The 23,003-nt window shown below is 44.0% G+C and overlaps 1 protein-coding gene across 3 annotated transcripts in view; it reads left to right on the plus strand.

The window, feature by feature from the left end:
• CCSER2 (coiled-coil serine rich protein 2) overlaps positions 1 to 23,003 on the plus strand; it is a 198,143-nt gene that overhangs the window by 61,399 nt on the left and 113,741 nt on the right. For all 3 annotated transcript variants that reach the window (XM_073685860.1, XM_073685861.1, XM_073685859.1), the window contains exon 3: positions 3,301 to 3,503. In XM_073685860.1, coding sequence (XP_073541961.1) covers positions 3,301 to 3,503 — 203 coding nt within the window. The remainder of the gene's footprint in view (positions 1 to 3,300; positions 3,504 to 23,003) is intronic.

Here is a 23,003-nt window from a genome sequence, read left to right on the forward strand (position 1 = left end):
TCTTGAAGGAGTTTTCCAGTGTCTGAAAACCCTTGTACACCTGTTGCATCTGCTTGAAAAAAACACACTCTGCTTTTTTCACCCTCCCTAGGTCCGATACTGAGTGTCCACTGCTGCTCTCAGTGTCTATTATTGTCTGCAGCGCTGACGTTACGTTGACAATGCTGCAGCCAATCAGTGAGCTCCGCGGCTCTGAGCAGCTTGTGCCGTCAACACACACAAATTAAAGCATAGTTAGTGGTCTTTAAAGTAAACTGCAGCCAGTCAACAAGGGTCTTCTGAAAATGGAAAAATGCCTTATAAGTGGAGGTTGACTTTGGGTATTTTACAATCTACATCTATAGTTAAAGGGCCGGTCCAGGCTTGACACAAAAGCCTGCAGTCAGTCTATGTGACTGAAGACTGCTGAATCCTGACAGCATGCGGTGTGCCCGCTGTCAGGGTTCCCTAGTATAGCCGATGCAAGTGTGGTCATGTGTCCGCATGTATGCAATTTGCATACCCACAGTCACATGCCGTCTAGACATGCTCGGCCTCTATTAACAGAACTGAGTTAAAAGAGCCAGATAAGTCTAGTCGGTGCTAGATTGCAGATATGCAAATCACATACTTTAGGTGGACACTTAACCACTCACACTGCCAATCCCGGGGAATCACATAGTGACTGAAGACTTTCGTGTCAAGCCTGGACAAACCCTTTAAGTAAATTTTGTAAGATCTTATCTGTACTTAAAGGGATTGAGCAGGCTTTTAAAAACATGGATGTTTCTTTCCCAAACCAATACCACAAGTTGCAGAAAGTATTGCAGCTCGGCCACATTTCCTTCAGTGTCGCTGACCTGCAGTGCTGCACACAAACCATGGACAAGACTGGCACCATTTCTGGAAGTATCTTCACACCCTGTGCTTTCCAAGCTACCTAATATATTAAGCTTAATAGTTCAAGAGGAACTCTAAAATTGGTTGCAGGAAAATCTATGGAGCCGGGTTGTCAATGTGTCTCGAATTGTGCCCCTGGTTCCTAACTCTTTAGGTTCACCCCCACTTACTGCACCATCAGGGTAGAGCGCGAGCTTCAGCTCTTCTCAATCCCAGCAGCTGAGTGCCAGGCGACAGTAGAGTTCTCTATTGCTGTAGTACAATGCTGCCCAATGTCCACATTTATGTAGGCACCAGAATAGAATATGTTTCTAGTACCTTCAAGTGTGTGCTCTTTCATTCTGTCCTTAACAATGTCAAAATCCGCGGAGGAGTCTTGTGGAGGTTACATAGAAGACACAAGCCCATCGAGTTAAACCTGTGTCCTAACATGTTGATCCAGAGGAAAGCGAAAACCCCAAGAGGCTGATGCTAATTGCCCCATATTAGTGGAAAAATTCTTCCCAACTCCAACTTCCCAACGAGACTAGTTTTCTGGATCAACGTCCCATAACCTGTAATATTGTATGTTTCAAGAAAGGCAACCAGGCCCTCCTTGTACTAAACTAAACTAAAGTTTTCTCTTGGTTATAAAAAAAGGATAACCACTATCAGCAAGTCTTTTTTTTTTGCTCCATTTTCTTTACTCTAATTTTTGAGGGGTGAATTATGTGGTGTTTTTGCTTCACATTCCACAACACTATGATAATTAAAGAGGATGTCCACTACTTGATGATTGATGAGCTGTCCTTGGGATAGATCATCAATCTCTGATCAGCCAGAGTCCGGCACCCAGCTCCCCCACCGATCAGCTGTTATCGGTGGCAGCGGCGGCCGGCCGGAAGTACTCACTTGCCAATCTGCTCCCTCTTCTTGTAGTGTCAGAGGCTTTGTATTGCACATCCGCCTCCTGTTCAAATCAATAGCAGTACAAGCGGCTTCCACTATCAGAAGATGGCCAGCACCGCAAGTGAGTACTCCTAGCCAGCGGCGACCTCCACCTATAACGGCTGATCGGCGGGGTGCTGGGTGTCTGACCCCGGCCAATCAGACATTGATGACCTATTCTAAGGATAGGCCATCAGTGTTAAAGTAGTGGACAATCTCTTTAAGCCCCACCATGCAATTCTAAAAAAGCCCTGGAACTGGTTTAATAGGGCGATATGTGGAATTGTATCTTGGCATCTTTTAATTTGTTGTCTCTCTGTGACTGATCTATCCATCATACATGGGGTTGAGGTGTGTGTGTGTAGCAGGTTCAAGAGCTGAGCCTGCTCTACACAGCCGGCATCTGCCTCTAACAGCAGTGATAACAGCAAGCTCATATGGTTGCTTTTAACCCCTTAAATGTCGCTGTTAATAACTGACTGTGGCATTTAAGCTACACAATCCTGCCCAGGCATCCTTAGTGGGCACGATTCATAGCCCCCCGTGACTTGATCGCAGAGTGCTTAAGGCTCGTCATGGCGGCCGGGGCCTACTGAACTTACCCATGGCTGCAAAGTTGGTACTTTTTTGATTAGAACTATGTACTGCAATACTACAATATTACAGTATAAAGTACAAGCTAGAAAATGATCGCAGGTTCAAGTCATCCTTAAGGTTTAAAAAAAAAAAAAAGTAAAAGTAAAAAAAAAAATTCTACATTTTTAAAAATATAAAAAAAACTAAAAATGTAATCTCTCTCCTTTTCCTAAAGATGCAAAAGCATATTTGGTATTGTTTGTTTCATCCATAAGGTAATTGACAGAAGGAAAAAATTAAATTGAAGTGCCAACATTTCTATTTTCTTTTCACCGCACCTCCTACAAAATTTCTTTTTATAAAGTTCAAAATTTTTGAAGCCTTTAAAATAGTAAAAAATAACCTGTCCATGTTTGGTATCGCCATCATCGTGCTGCCGGGTCATTTTTACCGCATAATATAAGCCGTAAAAACAAAACCCATAAATTAGTGGGGAATTTGTGGGGTTTTTTTTTCACCGTTTCCGCTCACTTGGCGTTTTTTTCCACATTTTTCCGTGCACCACATGGTAAAGTGAATAGTGTCATTCAAAACTACAACTCCTCCTGCAAAACACAAGCCCCTCGTACAGCTATGTGGGTGGGAGAATGAAAAAAGTTATGGCTCTTGGAAGAAGGGAAGGAGTGAATGAATGCAAAAATGAAAAATTGGCTGTTCCTTAAGTGGTTAATATCTGAAGCCAAACAAGCTTATGGATCCAGCTCACATGCAATGGGATATTGTGGTTTTTTTTTGGAGATCACAACACTATGTGAGCAGAGCGAATCTGGTCCACAGACTCCGTAGATGTGACCTGACTGCTGTGCTCCTGGTTATTTCTTATACTGAATGTCATTCTCTTTTAATGAACCTCTTTAGTGCAAAATGAAGTGGAAACGAGCGGCAGCCCGTGTAGAGAGAACAGGATCTCCCCTGATATGGATTATCGAGATCCATCGTCTCTGGAGCTTTCTCCATCGGACAGCTCGGATGGAACGTACATGTGGGATGAAGAGGGAATGGAGCCGATCGGGAACGTCCATCCATGCAGGAGCTACGATTCCTCAGAAATGAACAGCCTGGTATGTTCAGGATAGTTTTTATATTCTCCATTAATGTCTAGTTTTGTCTTTCATTTTACAGTTTACACATCATTAATCATTAGTGCAGCATGATGACGGGACAGATACTCTGCTGCAGATCTACCAGTTCTCTGAATGCTGAGCTCTGTATAACCCTGCCCACACCACTGATTGGTTGCTTTCTGTGTACACTGTGCATAGGCTGAAAGCTGCCAATCAATGGTGAGGGTGGAGTTATACAGAGCTCATGAATATGGAGAACTACAGTGGGTACGGTACACTCTGCATTTCATCTTGACTGAAAAAAAACAGAAATGTAGACATTTTTTGCAAATTTATTAAAAAATAAAAACTGAAATATCACATGGTCATAAGTATTCAGACCCTTTGCTCAGTATTAAGTAGAAACACCCTTTTGAGCTAGTACAGCCATGAGTCTTCTTGGGAATGATGCCACAAGTTTTTCACACCTGTGTTTGGGGATCCTCTGCCATTCTTCCTTACAGATCCTCTCCAGTTCCGTCAGGTTGGATGGTGAACGTTGGTGGACAGTCATTTTCAGGTCTCTCCAGAGATACTCAATTGGGTTTAGGTCAGGGCTCTGGCTGGGCCAGTCAAGAATGGTCACAGAGTTGTTCTGAAGCCACTCCTTTGTTATTTTAGCTGTGTGCTTATGGTCATTGTCTTGTTGGAAGGTGAACCTTCGGCCAAGTCTGAGGTCCAGAGCACTCTGGAAGAGGTTTTCATCCAGGATATCTCTGTAATTGGCCGCATTCATGTTTCCTTCAATTGCAACCAGTCGTCCTGTCCCTGCAGCTGAAAAACACCCCCATAGCATGATGCTGCCACCACCATGTTTCACTGTTGGGATTGTAGTGGGCAGGTGATGAGCAGTGCCTGATTTTCTCTACACATACCGCTTAGAATTATCACCAAAATGTTCTAACTTCGTCTCATCAGACCAGAGAATCTTATTTCTCATCGTCTGGGAGTCTTTCATGTGTTTTTGAGCAAACTCTCTGCGGGCTTTCATATGTCTTGCACTGAGGAGATGCTTCCGTCGGGCCACTCTGCCATAAAGACCCGACTGGTGGAGGGCTGCAGTGGTAGTTGACTTTGTGGAACTTTCTCCCATCTCCCTACTGCATCTCTGGAGCTCAGCCACAGTGATCTTGGGGTTCTACTTTACCTCTCTCACCAATGCTCTTCTCCCACGATTGCTCAGTTTGGCTGGACGGCCAGGTCTAGGAAGACTTCTGCTGGTCCCAAACTTTTTCCATTTAAGGATTATGGAGGCCACTGTGCTCTTAGAAACCTTGAGTAATGCAGAAATCCTTTTGTAACCTTGGCCAGACCTGTGCCTCGCCACAATTCTGTCTCTGAGCTCCTTGGGCAGTTCCTTTGAGCTCATGATTCTCATTTGGTCTGACATGCACTGTGAGCTGTGAAGTCTTATATAGACAGGTGTGTGCCTTTCCAAATCAAGTCCTATCAGTTTAATTAAACACAGCTGGACTCCAATGAAGGAGTAGAACTGTGTCAATGAGGATCACAAGGAAATGGACAGCATGTGACTTAAATATGAGTGTCTGAGCAAAGGGTCTGAATATTTATTCAGACCCTTTGGGATATTTCAGTTTTTCTTTTCCTCACTGCTCCACTGCAAGGTAGTGGAAACCTTATACCATTCTCGTTAATACCCATGGGCTGTCCCTGTAATGTGTTTTTCAATCAGACTACCACACATCATGATCACAATGAAAATGGGGTTTATGACACTAGGCCTCCTTCTTCCATTGCTTCATGGCCCATTGTAGGGGCAGGGTTCAGCTTGGGCGAGCAGCCAGCAGCCCCATATGCCGGAAGAGGAGATGTGCCATGTGTTGTGCCGCCTCTTCGCCAATGATGTGCTACAGAAGCTCTTCTGCGGTATGGAACCAGTCATGTTCATATTCCCTCCCCAGAGACATCCATGAGCCCCGACGTCCTGACACTTCTGATATTTGTCCTTCCTTGGACCACTTTTGGGTAACGGGAATGTGCCTCTGTCTGATCTGCCTCATTGTGTCCCTGGGGGCTTTGTGGTTTCCAGTAAGGTCAGGTTTTTGCTTGCAGTGTGAACCCTTGAAACACCTGACCGTGCTGCTAATTATTCTCATTCTGACATTGGAACATGACGGCAAACCAGTAACCGAGAGGAAAAATGTATTTACGATGACAGGAGGAATGAATCGCAGTTAATGAGATGGCTCGTCACCTTGCATGCACCACATGTCTCCAGCGTGCATTCTGGTTTATCAGTCCACTAGTGGCATCTAGTGGCAGCCTGTAGAAAGCACCGCTGTCATCAGCTGACATTTCTTACCGGGTGTGATTGTAGCTGAGGCAGGGAGTATTTCAACGGGTTGAGGGATTGATGGCGCTTCACTTCCTACGTGATAATTAATGATTTTCAATCGTAGCAGTTGCAGAGACATTATAAAGAAATCCGCCCTGAGAATCACAGCATAGATGTAATGTATTAATGGTCGCTTTAACCCCTAGCTCGTATTCATCAGAGAAATCATCCGGTACGCCCCTGTGTTTCGCAGACTTTTGCTGAAATAGTTTCTCTGTTCTTTGGCACAGTTTTTCTCCTTGTGTACGGATTGACAGCCTTTGTAAGACATCAATAATGCATGACTTGGATGCGGTTTAATTGGGTGTCTGTGCGCCATGTGGGAGTCGCAGCTCTGCTTCAGTCGTCAGAAACTAAGTTGTAGCGAGCACGGTAATTATCAGTCTTTAGGAAACTTTTGTCTTCTCGAGCTGTTCCTGAGTGAGAGCCGCTGCCTAATAAGTCATGTTCAGGTACAACAGACGGCGCATATTAATCCCATAGTAAAGGCTCACAAAGAGCATTCATTCTCCTTGTGGAGAGCAGCTACTAGGGGATCTCATCTGCAGAGAAAGATGCTAAGGATCTCTCCACCAGAAGCAAGAATACCGTCTATTAAAAGGAATGTCACCAGGTTTCTGCTACTCCATCTGAGAGCGACATGATGTAGACCCTGATTCCAGCGATGTATCACTTACTAGGTGCTTGCGGCAGTTTTGGTAAAATCCCTGTTTTCTCTGCTGCAGATATAGTAGTTCTCTGAATACTGAGCTCTGTGTAACCTCGCCAACACCACTGATTGGCTGCTTTCTGTCTATGCACAGTGTATGCTGAAAGCTGTCAATCAGTGGTGGGGGAGTGGTTATACTGAGCTCATGAATATAGAGGACTACATGGCAGCAGGTTTACTAGTCCTCTAGTGATAATCTTCTGCTGATACATTTTTAATAAAACAACAGCAAGCAGCCCAGTAAGTGACTCTTCACTGGAATCAGGGTGTCTGTATCTACATGATGCTGCTTATAGATTATGCGACATATTCCCTTTAAGTGCTAGCTATAGGTGACTGCCCTGTCAGTGTAAGCAGCACTGTTTCAGAGTAGGTGACAGGCTATAGACAAGGAGGAGAGTACAATAATAAAGGAGACCACAGCCCCTGGATACAGCCAGCCTGTGTTACTGGGAGAGACTGCCACAGGGGAAGATCTGACACTTGGATCAGGCTGCACACTGAATATAGGAGGTTGGAGTGATTGACTAATGGTAACCACCAACATAGGGAAAAATAATGTTCTCTGTGCCAGCGTTGTCCATACCGTTTATGCTTTGCTGATATCCTGAGTCATGTTCCCAAGCTCTTTAAAGGTGTTGTCCAGGATTGGCACGAAAGTCTGCTGTAACTGTGTGACTGCAGACTAGTGAATCCACACATCACGCACAGCGCTCACTGTCAGGATTCTCCGGGAGCGAGTGGTTATGTGGCCGCAAGAATGCACTATGCACACTCTCCGCCACATTCCAACTAGACGTTCATGGCCTTACAGCCGAAGTGAGCCAGGTCACGTACATCTATGTGCCCAGAAGTATGCATATCGCTTACTTGCAGCTCATAACCGCCAGTCTCCGCCGGCACTGAAGAATCCTGACTGTAGACTTTCGTGCCACACCTGGACAACCCCTTTAAGGCTATATCTCCTTTGTACCCTTGTTTGTACATGAGTCAGAGGTTTACTTCTAAATTGCTTTGCTTCATCCTTAGGCTTTCACAAAACATTGTCCTTTTGCATACATTGAGCAGGTGCAAATTGGCACACCTTTCTTCTTCACTGTAATACGAAGGAAAGCATAGTCTTATTTATACCCTATGCAAAGGAGCACAGTATAAAGCCCCCAATCCTGTGTGCCTGTAGGCTGCGATCCCAGCACAGCTCAGCTTTCCCATTGTGATGGCTTATTTCTCTGTGAAATTCCCCTTTATGTATACTGTATATGTGTATGAGTATATAGGTAGTGACAGGGACTGGACTGGTGTGAGCAGTCTCTGTATGGAAAGTAATAGTGCCATGTAAGTAACAGGAAATCGTAACTGAATTAATGGAGTTATGCACTCTCTATGAAGAAAAATTCCCTATTACAGGGAGCTCATCATGTTGAATGTTGTCTGTGCAGACCAGAAGTAGAACAAGAGGAGATGAGCAGACTATTAGACATTATTGCGGGAAAAGTCACCTTACACCTTGCATTTTATTCCTTGAAATCCTCATCCAGTGATTGACAGTCTTCCCTGTTCATGCAGTGACAGCTGTCAATCACTAGTAGGACCGCTCACCGGACCCTCATGCATACAGACACTAATAAATGAGTAAGAAACAAGTTACCCTGAATCATTTCCATCAAACCCATACATTATTCTGCTCCGCTTCTCCTTCTCTATACCCCGCTGTCCACAGATCGGACTGCATGTACATGTGCATATGTACCTTTTCAGGGTGTAATGCTACTTTGAGCACTATCGGTCACCTGGAATCCACATAGTATGAAAATAAAAAGTCTACACACCTCTGTTAAAATGCTCTTTTCATGTAAAAAAAATATATACCAAGAAGTATAATTTCAGAACTTTTTCCACCTTTAAGGTCCCCTATAATCTGTACAAATCTATTGAAAAACAAACTGAAATCTTCACGGGTGTAAAAAGAAAAATAGAGGTGAAATATGCACACCCTTAAACTAATATTTTGTTGCAGTACCCTTTGAATATATGACAGCATTCAGTCTTTTTTGGTATCAGCACAACACACGTAGAATTGGCGACCTTTGCCCACTCTTCCTTACAGTAGCTCCAAATCTGTCAGATTGTGAGGGCATCTCCTCTGTACAGCGCCCTCTTCAGGTCAACCACAGATTTCCAATGGAATTCAGGTCTAGGCTTTGACTGTGCCATTCCAAAACGTTGATCCTCTTCTGAGGAAGCCATTAATTTGTTGATTTTTAGGACAGCCCTGGGCGTTTTGTTACAAAAATTGACTGACATTTGGAACTGTTTATAATTCGCTCTACCTTGACAAAAGCCCCAGTAGTAGCGACAAAAAACAGCCCCAAATCAAAATTTTGCCTCCATCATGCTTTACTTTGGGTATGGTGTTCTTTTGGTGATGCACAATGTTGGTTTTGCAGCAAACATACCTTTTGGAATTATGAACAAAAAGTTTAACCTTCGTCTCATCAGAACATGACACATTATCTCACATGCTTTTAGCAGACATGTTTTGGCAAAAGATAACTGGACTGGGATGTTTTTCTTTGTAAGAAAAGGCTTCTGCCTTGCCACCCTACACCATAGGCCAGACATATGAGGAATTCGGGAGATTGCACAACCAGTTCTTGCCTGAAATAGCTGCCGCTCCTTTAATGTTCCTGATCTTGGTAACCTTCTAGGCCAGTTTTCATCTTGTCTTTTCATAATTTTTTGAGGGGCTTCCTGTTCTAGGTAATGTCACTGTTGTGCCAAATTTAAGCCTCTTCTTGATGACAGTCTTCATATTGTTAAAGTTAGATCCAGTGCCTTGTTAACTCTTATTTTCCCCTAAACATGAATTCAGATTACTTTTCAATGGATTTGTACTGATTATAGGTGATATTAAAGGTGGAACAAGTTCTGAAGTTATTGGTGTGATTTTTTTGACATGGCAATAACCCGGCATTCTAGCAGGGGTGTGTAGACTTGTTATATCCACTGTACATAGTATTTTGGAAGTCACTGAACATCCATTCTCTAGGTCATAAATCTGACTTTCTCTGCAGTTACCTGACCGTACTTCTTCGGCTCTGCCCTTCGCCTCATCATCTGGTTTGGGGTGGATGTAGTACAGCGTGAACACCACAATATGCCTAATTTTTGATAATATTGATGATATTTTTGCTGCGTTCACTTGAAGCTGCTGATTCTTGGCTGAAGCTCCCAGCTCACCATCTCAGCCCATAATATCAGAAGCACTGAATTAAATGATCCTTTCATGAGCGGCTCGCTTTGCGCCATGAAGCGGTGGCCCCGTTGACTTTCTCATAATTACCTTTAATTAGAATTTGCTGGAACAGGAAAGTAACTTAACAAAATAAGTTTAATTAGCTGTACAGAAAAATGTGACACACTGGGGACAGTGGTTTTCTGGTGGAGGGGGCAGTTTCTACAGAATACAGATATAATGGTTTACAAAGACGCATATGAATAGAGATGCATAAGAAAAGCTGAGCACATGCGGGGCCACGCAGTGACGGGCAGCCTATATGGAGCGGAGACACTCCTAGCCGTGCCCTCGCTGCCACTCATTGGACTTGTCACTATTCTGTGATCATAGATGTCATCGGCAAGTAGGTTTGTAACGTGTCGGCACGTGTTTGCATTTCTGACAGGCAGGAAAGTGGGGCAGTTAGTCATTTGGGGACTTCCATCCTTACAGGGAGTCTGAAACTCTCATTTCTCAAAATGTAAACTTTTTGAAGAAGTTTCTTACCATATATGAAATACATTCATATATGGGATGTAACCCCTTTAAAAATCATATTTGTGGCTCAATTTTTTTTTTTAATATAATACGTTTTATCACGTGAATTAGTGGGACTTCGGTGCACCTTAATGTGACCATGTGTCTGGTCCACTGTCCAACCTCTCAATTACCATCCTCTGTCCCTCCCCTTATGATTGACAGTGCTCCACGGCGCGCTGCCTGAATCCTCAGCCCTGTACTCATTGATATTGTAGGATCCGAGAGCTCACATAATGTCAGTGTGCGTGGCGCCCTCGGATCCCCTGTCTTGTCTGCAGCGGCTGCACACAGCATCACATAACAGGAGATGGCTGATGTTGACAGGGGAAGGAGATGAGCGCGCTCTGACACTGTGTGTGCTCGGCCCCTTCAGTTTTAGAATGCGCTCTCCTCTAACATCGGCCGCCTGCTGCTGTGTGATCCGTGAGCGGTCGCTGCTGATAGGATAGGGGAATCGGGTGACCACGCACGCTGGCATTGTAGAAGTTAAAACACATGAAACTAACACTGTCAGGTTTTCGGGTGAGCCAGTAGAAAGCCCCGTCCAATATGAATACAAGGCAAGAACCCCATACAGATGAAAGTAATACAAGGAAAGGTGACTGTTAAAGGTAAATGTGAGGGAGGAGTGCCAGGGCGAAAAATCTGGCAATGGTATGTGCACATGACATCTTTTTCATGTGGATTACTACCGGAAAAAGCACAAAAAAAAAGAAAGGGCATTGCATGGCGATATCAAAACGACTTGTGTATGTGTTCCGTCTTTTTGTAGATTTTAATCCTTTCAAGCTTTGAAAGTCGCGAAGCGGCTAATAGAAGTCACGCGTCCATCCTTCAGCGGCATCCACTTGGAAGCCACCACTATGTTACATATGAAGTTTAAGGGGAACCTGTCACCAGAAAAAACGCTATTAACCTGCAGATATGGGGTTAATGTGCAGGTTAATAATGTTACTAACCTGCCCGGCGCCTGCACTTTGCCGAACGTTGTGGCGAGAAAATTGACTTTATTCTCTTCGGCATTGTTTGGGCTTCAGTCACAGGGGTGGCGCCTGCGCTGGTTCAGTCACCGGTGAATAAAGAGGGCATCGGCTATAACTACGCCCTCGGCCCTGACTGACAGCCTTCCCCAATATATAGAGCCAGTGTCTGTCTGTGTGGGGGAGCGGTGACTGAACCAACGCCAGCGTCGCCACTGTGACTGAAACTGAAACGTTATGGGAGGAATAAAGTTCATTTTCTCCCTGCAGCGTTTGGCTACGTGCGGGCGCCGGGCAGGTTAGTAATACTATTAACCTGAAGATTAACCCTATATTTGCAGGTTAATAGCTTTTTTTTCTGGTGACCGGTTCTCTTTAAAAGAAAAATGCCGCTGGCAGAATCTGCCCCATCATTTGTACCATGTCTGATGACAGGTTCTGGTTGCAGTAGGCTTGTATGCTGTAAAATGCACATACAAGAAAACCTCTTTGAGACTACAGCCCAAAGCCACATTGAAAAGTGGTCTACTTGGGGATGGTCTTCTGAGAGGAAGTGGCCAGTGTGCACAAGCTACGGTGGTACCACCATCTGTCACTGGAGAGCTGGTCCGGAGAGGGGCTGCTATTTTCCATTGTATGTGATAATTCAGACATGGTAATGTAAGTGGCAGATTGTGATTTCTGCTAGATTGGTCTGTCGGAGATTTTCCATTTTTGAGCTGTCATTTGCACGGTCTCCACAGGGCCTCCGGGGCTTAGCGTATTATAATACAAATGAATATAAGCTGGGCTTGGCATATGGCTCTCATGTCTTCTTTTTCTACCCTTAATGGCCCGACCACCCCTCCTTAGTCAATACCATTCACCATTTGTGAGGTTTCCGTCAACTGAGGACAATGAATGCCATGGCCTACTTTCCCAAATTAGACGGCGGACACAACTAAGCGAGACCTTATCAAGTGGAAACCTTTTTAATAGGCTAAGTCTTCATTATCCCTGCACCTACGTGACTAATGAGGGATTTCAGATGACAGAAGTACCTCTGATAGTTTATTTTAGATGATTGATCTAATCCTGGGGCCGGCTGAGCAGCCTGCCAGATGCACGGAGGTAAGTGTGATGTGCCCGGATCTCCTCACATTGACACTTCTCTACCATTTCTGGATGCTCCGGATGATTTTTCTTGAGTGTTGGATGTCTGACGACCGTGTTGCCCCCCCAGGCCCTTTTTATTCTTTCTACATTGGAGAAAGCTGTTGATAGTCAAGCGAATTCTGAGCTTTCATGGCCGACTGATAAATGAGATGTGAATTTGTTTTCTAGGGTAGCTGGATGGCCCAGCTGTTATCAGTAATGCAGAATAATTCTAAAAGCTTCCCTGATGAGGCTTGGTGTCATCTGGCTGTTGTTACCTGATGGTTCTCTTAGTGCGGACTGCAGGTCACAGCATGCTTTTCCTCTATACCATCATTGCCAATGATTCTTTTTTATAACACATTTTGGACTTTTGCATCAGCAGAGCTGAGAGGGTGTGGTGGGAACCTGCGTTCAGAATAATACACTTACGTACATATGTTTTGGGTGTATCCTATCTATAGGAAATCTATTTACTGGCTTGTACAATTTTGGCTCTTGCCTGTTATGTCAAAATCTGTCACTTGTCACATTTTTATGCTGCTTTTCAAAAGTAAGTGAGGATTTTACAGCCGAAATTGGCATGAATTTGTAGCACAAATCGATTTTTCTGATTGACAGGCAACGATACTGCCAATTTATTTAGAGGACTTTGCCGCTTAGTAAACTTGTCTTGTGTTACTCCATGGTGATTTTTATTAAGACTGACATATAAAACGTCCCCCATGTTGTAGGATACATACGGTGTAAATGTCAGATTTAGGGGTCTTGTGGCTATAATCTTAAAGGGAATCTGACATCAGGTTTTCCCACCTAAACTGTGAGTAGCATAATGTATTGTCAGACCCTGATCCTAGTGATGTGTCACTTACTGGGCTGCTTCTTGTAGTTTGATAAAATCCCTTTTTTATCAGCAGGAGATTATCACTAGAGGACTACTAAACCCTGCTGCCGGATAGTAAACATATTCATGAGCTCTGTATAACCACCTCCACCACTGATTGTCTGCTACCTGTGTACACTGTGCATAGGCAGAAAGTTGCCAGTCAGTAGTGTGGGCGGAGGTTATACAGAGCTCAGCATTTAGAGAACTGCTAGATCTGCAGCAGAGAAACCAGTGATTTTATCAAAACTACAGCAAGAAGCCCAGTAAGTCATACATCGCTGGAATCAGGGTCTCCATGAAGTAGCAAAGACTGGGCTACAAAATCCCTTTTTAAGTGAACAATGGTGGGCAAGAAAGGGATGAAAAGAAGGGGAGCAAGTTATATAGGGGATTTTGCTGTCCATTGCAGTCGTTGGGAGTCAGAGAGAGCATTGCTTCTGCTATTAAAAATGAAGAAAGTGGGCTAGTTAGCCTCAAAATCGAAAAAAAAACCATACGTTACTTTGATGCCGTCCTTTCCAGTAATTGCGGAAGAACAACGGGTGAGTGAACTGTGCCCAGGTGAAGATCGCTGCCTTGCCATACAGCTTGGTGGTTGCTGGTAGTACGGCACGGCCATCAATGTGCCCCACTTTTTTGTAATACTGGCAAATTCAAGTGGCCAATTAACAAACTGTTTGAAACTTTGACTCTAAGAAACACATTGAAAGGCTGGGTTCACACACTGAATTCGGTGCAGATTTTATATGCGAATTTCTAAGCTGAAATCAGCAGATTTTCTGCATGTAATCATGTATTTTTATCTGTTTTTTATGAACACAATAAAACAATTCCAGGCTGGAAACTTAAGCTGAGAGTTTTGGGATCCCATTAATACAAATGGATAAAGCCCATACTAAAAAGTGTGTTTAATATTACAAATGGAAATGCTGTCGATTTAAAGAAAAAGCCACCGATTCTACACCATAAATCAGTATTTGGATGAGATTACGTTGAAACGCTTCCACTTTGCTGGGATGGTAAAATGCTGCAGACTTTACAGTCCTCCGTGTCCGCGCAGGGCACATACATATCAGCCAGATTGATAACAGGAATGAAAATGTATTTTTGCATATTATTCTTGTGTAAAATCCTATGTTGTGGGACCCAAGTGCCAGATTTCACATCTTTAGACGTCAGTGTGGCAAATATTGTTTATCATATAGAAGCTTAGCTGACGAGGGTCCATTAATTTTGAAGATGGTGAGCGACCACTTATGACCTGTCTTGGTTAATTACACCCCCTCCCAGTTTTCTCCTTATGGCAGCGGATTTTATTGCAGCATTACTCATCTGTCGTCTACCAGTAGCAGCTGACAAGAGCTGATTATACATCTGCACAGTTTTGTCTGGTGAAGGATTATTACTCTGCCTGTATATTATAAAGTAAGGAAGAGCTCCGCAGACACGCTGTGCGCGGCAGTACATATTTTATTACTACCAAGCAATAATCTATTATGTAAGATTTGATTTTCCGTGCTGCCGGCTATTTTTCTATTCTCACTTAATAGCAGAAGGATTTACGGTACATTTTGTGATATGGTTGGCTTTCTAGGACAGTTAATTTAGCATCTGGTTTATGAGAATTTGTATTTATTGTGGCTTTATTTATTCCTGCTGCTGAGAAATACGTTATATGTATATTTTTTTTCATCCCCACATTTATTAAAAGTTACAAGTATTGATGATTTTTCATTTCAGTGACAATTTCCTATTGGAAGTCAGTTTTCCCCGAAAACCCAAAAGGGTTCTTCACTCACAAGGATGTTTTTGGTAAACCCTGCAGCTAGTTAATCCTAGGTGTGTGTAATGTATGCACTGTTAGGATTCGTTTCCACTTGTCATTTACAGCGGTCATCATGTCACGCTGCACTTTTAGGATTCGTTTCCACTTGCCGTTTACAGCGGTCATCATGTGATGCTGCACTTTTAGGATTCGTTTCCACTTGCCGTTTAAAGCGGTCATCATGTGACGCTGCGCTTTTAGGAATCATTTCCACTTGCCGTTTACAGCGGTCATCATGTGACGCTGCACTTTTAGGATTCGTTTCCACTTGCCGTTTACAGCGGTCATCATGTGACGCTGCACTTTTAGGATTCGTTTCCACTTGCCATTTACAGCTGTCATCATGTGACCCTGCACTTTTAGGATTCGTTTCCACTTGCCATTTACAGCGGTCATCATGTGACGCTGCACTTTTAGGATTCGTTTCCACTTGCCGTTTACAGCGGTCATCATGTGACGCTGCACTTTTAGGATTCGTTTCCACTTGCCGTTTACAGCGGTCATCATGTGACGCTGCACTTTTAGGATTCGTTTCCACTTGCCATTTACAGCGGTCATCATGTGACGCTGCACTTTTACTATTCGTTTCCACTTGCCGTTTACAGCGGTCATCATGTGACGCTGCACTTTTAGGATTCGTTCCCACTTGCCGTTTACAGCATTCATCATGTGACGCTGCACTTTTAGGATTCGTTTCCACTTGCCATTTACAGCGGTCATCATGTGACGCTGCACTTTTAGGATTCGTTTCCATTTGCCGTTTACAGCGGTCATTATGTGATGCTGCACTTTTAGGATTCGTTTCCACTTGCCGTTTACAGCGGTCATCTTGTGACGCTGCACTTTTTCCACTGCATTTTTTTATGCAAAAAATTTGAATTTAAGCTAAGTTATGACAGTGGAGGTCCCACCGTGATACCCGCAGCAGTCTATACTTTTGCGAATATCATTGGTACAGGGAAGCCAAATTGAAGCCTTTTCATAGAAAAGGGTGAAACTCGCACCTTCCTTCGCAGCATCCTGATCTCAAAGTCTCTGCTTCTGTCAATTTACGCTGCGGGTATATTTTGCAGCATGTGCATGAAAATTTCTAAAAAAAAAAAAAAATTTGTTGGCACTGAAAAATACAGTGGATTTTCTGCAAGTGAAGGCAGAGTGGAAAATCCGCTGTTTTTGCAGCATAGGAACTTAGTCTGAACAGTGCAAGGAGTGAACAAGTGGATTTGATTTAATGAAAAGTCATGCCCACTACTTTGAAGACACTGTTCAACTGTGCACTCTTGGTGCGGTTTTTCACAATAGGCTTCTTTGGAGCCTGAAAAAATGTAGGTAAAAAAGAATTGCATTGATAATTGCAGAATCCCAGTGTTTAGGCACTAAAAAACGCCTTCAAATGTGCCCCAAAGGCACCTCAATAAATGGAAAAAAAAACTCATAAAAAATGCAGCAGAAACACAATAATCAACATATTGCACTTACATATTTTGGTGTGTTCATCTGCAGAAAAAAAGTGTTTTTGCAAGTGTGATCATGACCTCAGTGTTTTAATCACTGATCTTGTTTTGCAGAAACTGAAGGTTAATCAAATCTGCTAACTGTGGTGCTCGGTGCACTCTTGATGTGACGTAGAGGCCCAGTGCACCGTTCCATCAACTGGTTTTGCAGATCCCCACCTCCCTCACAGGCGACTGACAGCGCTGGCTTGCCTGGAGTAAGCACTGTCTGACAGCACTGGCCTACCTGATCTTTTCCTGCAGTCACCAGTGAAGGAGGCAGAGCATGCAAAATCAGTGGACGGAATGGTGCACTGAGCCGCTTTGCCACACCCAGGGTGCACCAAGCACCATAATTGGTATATTTGGATAAAATTCCGTTTCTGCACAACAGAGTCAGCGATTAGTACACTAAAGGTGCGATTGCTCTAGGTATAAGAACGTAGATCTTGAAAACTAGACAACACCTTTAAGTGTAGGTAGGTTCACACTGGCTTATGTTCGGTTTAATTGCTCCTCCATTCAAATCTATAGCTGCGCCAAGAAAAACGGATCCCACATAATAATAAATAATAATAATCCCACATTGAACATCCCAATGGCATCCGTTTTTCTTTTTACATATAGATTGCAGTTCTGTATCATAGGACTCTGTAAATGATTGATAGCTGCTGTTGTAAAAAACAGATTGTATACGGAGAATAAGTCAGAAACAGATCCTCTGAGTGTTCTGCATGAAACTGCTGATGATGATTTATACGCTTGTGTGAACAGGGCGTACTAGTGATTTTCAGGCACACGGTATAGAGAATTGTGTCTGTAGAAATCTCCAGCCTGCTTCTAATCCCCCTATATTCTGACATTAGGTGGGGTCCCGGCCACTCCTGTTGATGGGGCTCATTAGCACTTGAGTATAAAACGACAGTACAGATCGCATGCAGACGCACAATATGGATCCTCTTTTATAACTTGTCCTATTTTGCTTTATACATGTTTTGTTCTGTATTTTTACTATAATGTGGCAGAATCATTGGTGATAAATGACTGGACATATTCAGAAGTATACAAACATGTAAAAAGCATTTATACGGCCTGTTATCTTCTACAGCCGAAAAACGGATCCCATGTAAATCTATTACAACAGCTGCGTATTAGAAAAGCACATAAAATAACCCCATAGCACTGTGTGGATCCATAGGCCAGCAGTGCTGCATTAGCTTGTCACGCTGATTGTTGTATGTGGTGTCATCAGTGCCACGTCTGTGCATCTGAATGACCAGTGCGCCCCATACACTACAAGTCATGGAACGTCTGCAGTTACTGTGGGAAGCCAGGAGGTGGCAGTAGCAGCCTGGTGTTTAATCTGCTCTTATAATATTCCATCATTTCTTCCTGAAAAATAAATCCGTATAATAAAGCTCATCTACATCCTGAACCCGCACACCCCTCACATCACAGTGGAAGAAAGTTTCCTTCCAAACTTATGCATGTTTAGTGTGCTTGGGGGGATTCCCAACTTTTAGTGTAAATTACAGGAACCAGTCATTCGGATGATAGATATCCATGGCTAATCTATGTGATGTGCTATAAAAGTCTGATTATTCGGGTTCGACCACTGTGACCCCATCTGATACGATGAGTGGGGGGGCTCTTTGGCCTTTTCCACAAATGTATAGTAAATGGGGTACATAGAAATTGGTGAATTCTGGTTGATATGATGTGCTATGGGAAGAGAAGGATGATGACATGTTACTTTAGCCATAGGGGGGCGTTGTGGGGCTATAGGAATAAGTGCGGTGACATGGTATATACATATGGTAATCCTGGACCGAGCTGCCGATCCTGTAAAGCCTGTGCCATGGATGCCGCCCCTGCTGTCTACTAGCACAAAGATTAACAGTAAATTACTGAGTCCAGCAGCTCTATTGACTTTTTGACATCTTGAAAAGAGATCCCAAGCCTGGCTTGTGTGTGGCTTCTGACAGATGGCGTCTTCTTCATGATTTATTCATGCCCTCTTCCATCGCACTAATCACTCCCATTGTTTCTTGCTGATGTCTTTCCTTCGGTGCAGCTCCTATAACATTTCATGCCGTTATTAGAATTCCTGTATCTTATATAATTGCTGATACACCACTAGTAATGGAGCCTGCCACTTGCCGTCTGCTCATGGGACAAATCTGGGCATATGGTTCTCTCACATTATATATACAGCAGACCACCAAGATCTACAGTCCTCACTGTTCATTTACACGTAGATGTTTGTTGTGTGCTGGGATTTAGGATTGTAGACCTGGTTGTCTATGACTTTGCCAGGTTACATTTCTGGGTAATTCTGTATATTCAAAACCATGCTAAAATGGGTTGTCCAGTACTCTGACTATCCCTTTTCAAGTGCTATACTCTCCCATGTAAATGAAAGAAAGGCTCTACTCGACAGCGGCACTGGGGCTCACGTGATTGTTATACCGCATGAGCCCTGCAGCCAATCAGCAGCCGCCTCACTCTCACTTCCCTCAGAAATAACTGACATCCAGATGAAGGGAAAGAGCAGCAGCAGCGCTCACTTCTTCCAGATGTCAGGTTAGTCCACAGAAAGCGAGATAACACCACATACCCCAGGAGAGCCAGTGCCGCTGTCACTGGAATGGTGCAGCCACCAAAAGTGAGTGTTTTATACGGGGGGATATAGAAATTTAGAAGGGTTTGTCCGAGTAGTGGACAACCCCTTTAAAAGGGTTCCTGTACTTTCAAGTAGCTCTAAAGAATACGCTGACCTGTCTGTGTATGTGAGGACTAGCACCATCTCTGGTCATTATTTCTCAAGTATCCTCTAATAATCCCCAGTCTTACCCTCTGTAGGCTCTATCTCTTAGTCTGGGGTGAGGTAAAAGGCTTTCTAAAATACTCAGCACGATCTTTCTGCCTCTGCCTGTTTTTTTCATTCTGATCCTCACTCCTCTTCCACCCTATCTCTCTGCGCATCAAGGTGTAACCTGACATTGCACTGTGCGGGCAGTCCATCCAGAAGAAGGTGTAACCTGACATTGCACTGTGCAGGCAGTCCATCAAGAAGAAGGTGTAACCTGACATTGCACTGTGCAGGCAGTCCATCAAGAAGAAGGTGTAACCTGACATTGCACTGTGCGGGCAGTCCATGAAGAAGAAGGTGTAACCTGACATTGCACTGTGCGGGCAGTCCATGAAGAAGAAGGTGTAACCTGACATTGCACTGTGCGGGCAGTCCATCAAGAAGAAGGTGTAACCTGACATTGCACTGTGCGGGCAGTTCATCCAGAAGAAGGTGTAACCTGACATTGCACTGTGCGGGCAGTCCATCCAGAAGAAGGTGTAACCTGACATTGCACTGTGCAGGCAGTCCATCAAGAAGAAGGTGTAACCTGACATTGCACTGTGCAGGCAGTCCATCAAGAAGAAGGTGTAACCTGACATTGCACTGTGCGGGCAGTCCATGAAGAAGAAGGTGTAACCTGACATTGCAATGTGCGGGCAGTCCATGAAGAAGAAGGTGTAACCTGACATTGCACTGTGCGGGCAGTCCATCAAGAAGAAGGTGTAACCTGACATTGCACTGTGCGGGCAGTTCATCCAGAAGAAGGTGTAACCTGACATTGCACTGTGCGGGCAGTCCATCCAGAAGAAGGTGTAACCTGACATTGCACTGTGCGGGCAGTCCATCCAGAAGAAGGTGTAACCTGACATTGCACTGTGCGGGCAGTCCATCAAGAAGAAGGTGTAACCTGACATTGCACTGTGCGGGCAGTCCATGAAGAAGAAGGTGTAACCTGACATTGCACTGTGCGGGCAGTCCATCAAGAAGAAGGTGTAACCTGACATTGCACTGTGCGGGCAGTTCATCCAGAAGAAGGTGTAACCTGACATTGCACTGTGCGGGCAGTCCATCCAGAAGAAGGTGTAACCTGACATTGCACTGTGCGGGCAGTCCATCCAGAAGAAGGTGTAACCTGACATTGCACTGTGCGGGCAGTCCATCAAGAAGAAGGTGTAACCTGACATTGCACTGTGTGGGCAGTCCATCCAGAAGAAGGTGTAACCTGGCATTGCACTGTGAGGGCAGTCCATCAAGAAGAAGGTGTAACCTGACATTGCACTGTGCGGGCAGTTCATCCAGAAGAAGGAGTAACCTGACATTGCACTGTGCAGGCAGTCCATGCAGAAGAAGGTGTAACCTGACATTGCACTGTGAGGGCAGTCCATCAAGAAGAAGGTGTAACCTGACATTGCACTGTGCGGGCAGTCCATCCAGAAGAAGGTGTAACCTGACATTGCACTGTGCGGGCAGTCCATCCAGAAGAAGGTGTAACCTGATCTTGCGCAGTACGGCAGTCCATCAAGAAGAAGGTGTAACTTGACATTGCATTGTGAGTGCAGTCCATCAAGATGGAGTTTAGCTGTCTTTTCAGAGCGGATGATGAGTTCAGGAGGCAGGGGAGAGAAGTGGCTTATAAAGGAAGGAAGTAGCAGAATTCCCTGATAATAATATATATATATATATATATATATATATATATATATATATATATACACACACTACTGTTCAAAAGTTTGGGGTCATTTAGAAATTTCATTATTTTGGAAAGAAAAGCACATTTTTTTTCAATGAAGCTAACATTAAATGAATCAGAAATACACTCTATACAATGTTAATGTGGTAAATGACTATTCTAGCTGCAAACGTCTTGTTTTTATTGCAATATCTACATAGGTGTATAGAGGCCCATTTCCAACAACCACCACTCCAGTGTTTTAATGGTACATTGTGTTTGTTAACTGTGTAAGAAGGCTAATGGATGTTTAGAAAACCCTAGAAAACCCTTGCACAAGTATGTTAGCCCAGCTGAAAACTGTTTGGCTGATTTGAGAAACTATAAAATTGACCTTCCTTTGAGCTAGTTGAGAATCTGGAGCATTGCATTTGTTTGTTCTATGAAACTCTCAAAATGGCCAGAAAAAGAGAACTTTCATGTGAAACTCGACAGTCTATTCTTGTTCTTAGAAATGAAGGCTATTCCATGCAAGAAATTGCCAAGAAACTGAAGATTTCCTACAACGGTGTGTCCTACTCGCTTCAGAGGAGAGCACAAACAGACTCTAACCAGAGTAGAAAGAGAAGTGGGAGGCCCCGCTGCACAACTGAGAAACAAGACAAGTACATTAGAGTCTCTAGTTTGAGAAATCGATGCCTCACAGCTCCTCAACTGGCAGCTTCATTAAATAGTACACGCAAAACACCAGTGTCAACGTCTACAGTGAAGAGGCTACTCCGGGATGCTGGCCTTCAGGGCAAAGTGGCAAAGAAAAAGCCATATCTGAGACTGGCTAATAAAAGGAAAAGATTAATATGGGCAAAACAACACAGACATTGGACAGAGGAAGATTGGAAAAAAGTTTTATGGACAGACGAATCAAAGTTTGAGGTGTTTGGATCACACAGAAGAACATTTGTTAGACGCAGAACAACTGAAAAGATGCTGGAAGAGTGCCTGACGCCATCTGTCAAGCATGGTGGAGGTAATGTGATGGTCTGGGGTTGCTTTGGTGCTGGTAAGTGGGAGATTTGTACAAGGTAAATGGGATTTTGAATAAAGAAGGCTATCACTTCATTTTGCAACGCCATGCCATACCCTGTGGACAGCGCTTGATTGGAGACAATTTTATCCTACAACAGGACAATGACCCAAAGCACACCTCCAAATTATGCATGAACTATTTAGGGAAGAAGCAGGCAGCTGGTATTCTATCTGTAATGGAGTGGCCAGCGCACTCACCAGATCTCAACCTCATTGAGCTGTTGTGGGAGCAGCTTGACCGTATGGTATGCAAAAAGTGGCCATCAAGCCAATCCAACTGGTGGGACGGGCTTCAGGAAGCATGTGGTGAAATATCTCAAGATTACCTCAGCAAATTAACCGCTTCCCGACCGCCCACTGTAGATAAACGTCCGCGCTGCCTGGGCTCTGTGCAGCGAGGACGTTTAAAAACGGTGGGTGGTCTCGCAGTGCTCAGGACCCCCTGGGTCCTGCAAGCGCTGTGAGAGCGGTGCAGAGCGTTAGCTCTGACAGGGAACATCATCGGGACCTGATTAGATCAGGTCCCAGTGATGTTAACCCTTTGCTGTCTTCTATATGCTGCGATCTATAGTGATCGTGGCATATAGGAGACAGCAGGAGGAGAGGGGGTCGTCCACTTACCTCTCTGACGACCCCTTGATTGCTT

The sequence above is a fragment of the Phyllobates terribilis genome, unplaced genomic scaffold (genome assembly GCF_046119375.1).
Source record: "Phyllobates terribilis strain yellow unplaced genomic scaffold, ASM4611937v1 Scaffold_5__5_contigs__length_657084704, whole genome shotgun sequence".
Classification (NCBI taxonomy): Eukaryota; Metazoa; Chordata; class Amphibia; order Anura; family Dendrobatidae; genus Phyllobates; species Phyllobates terribilis.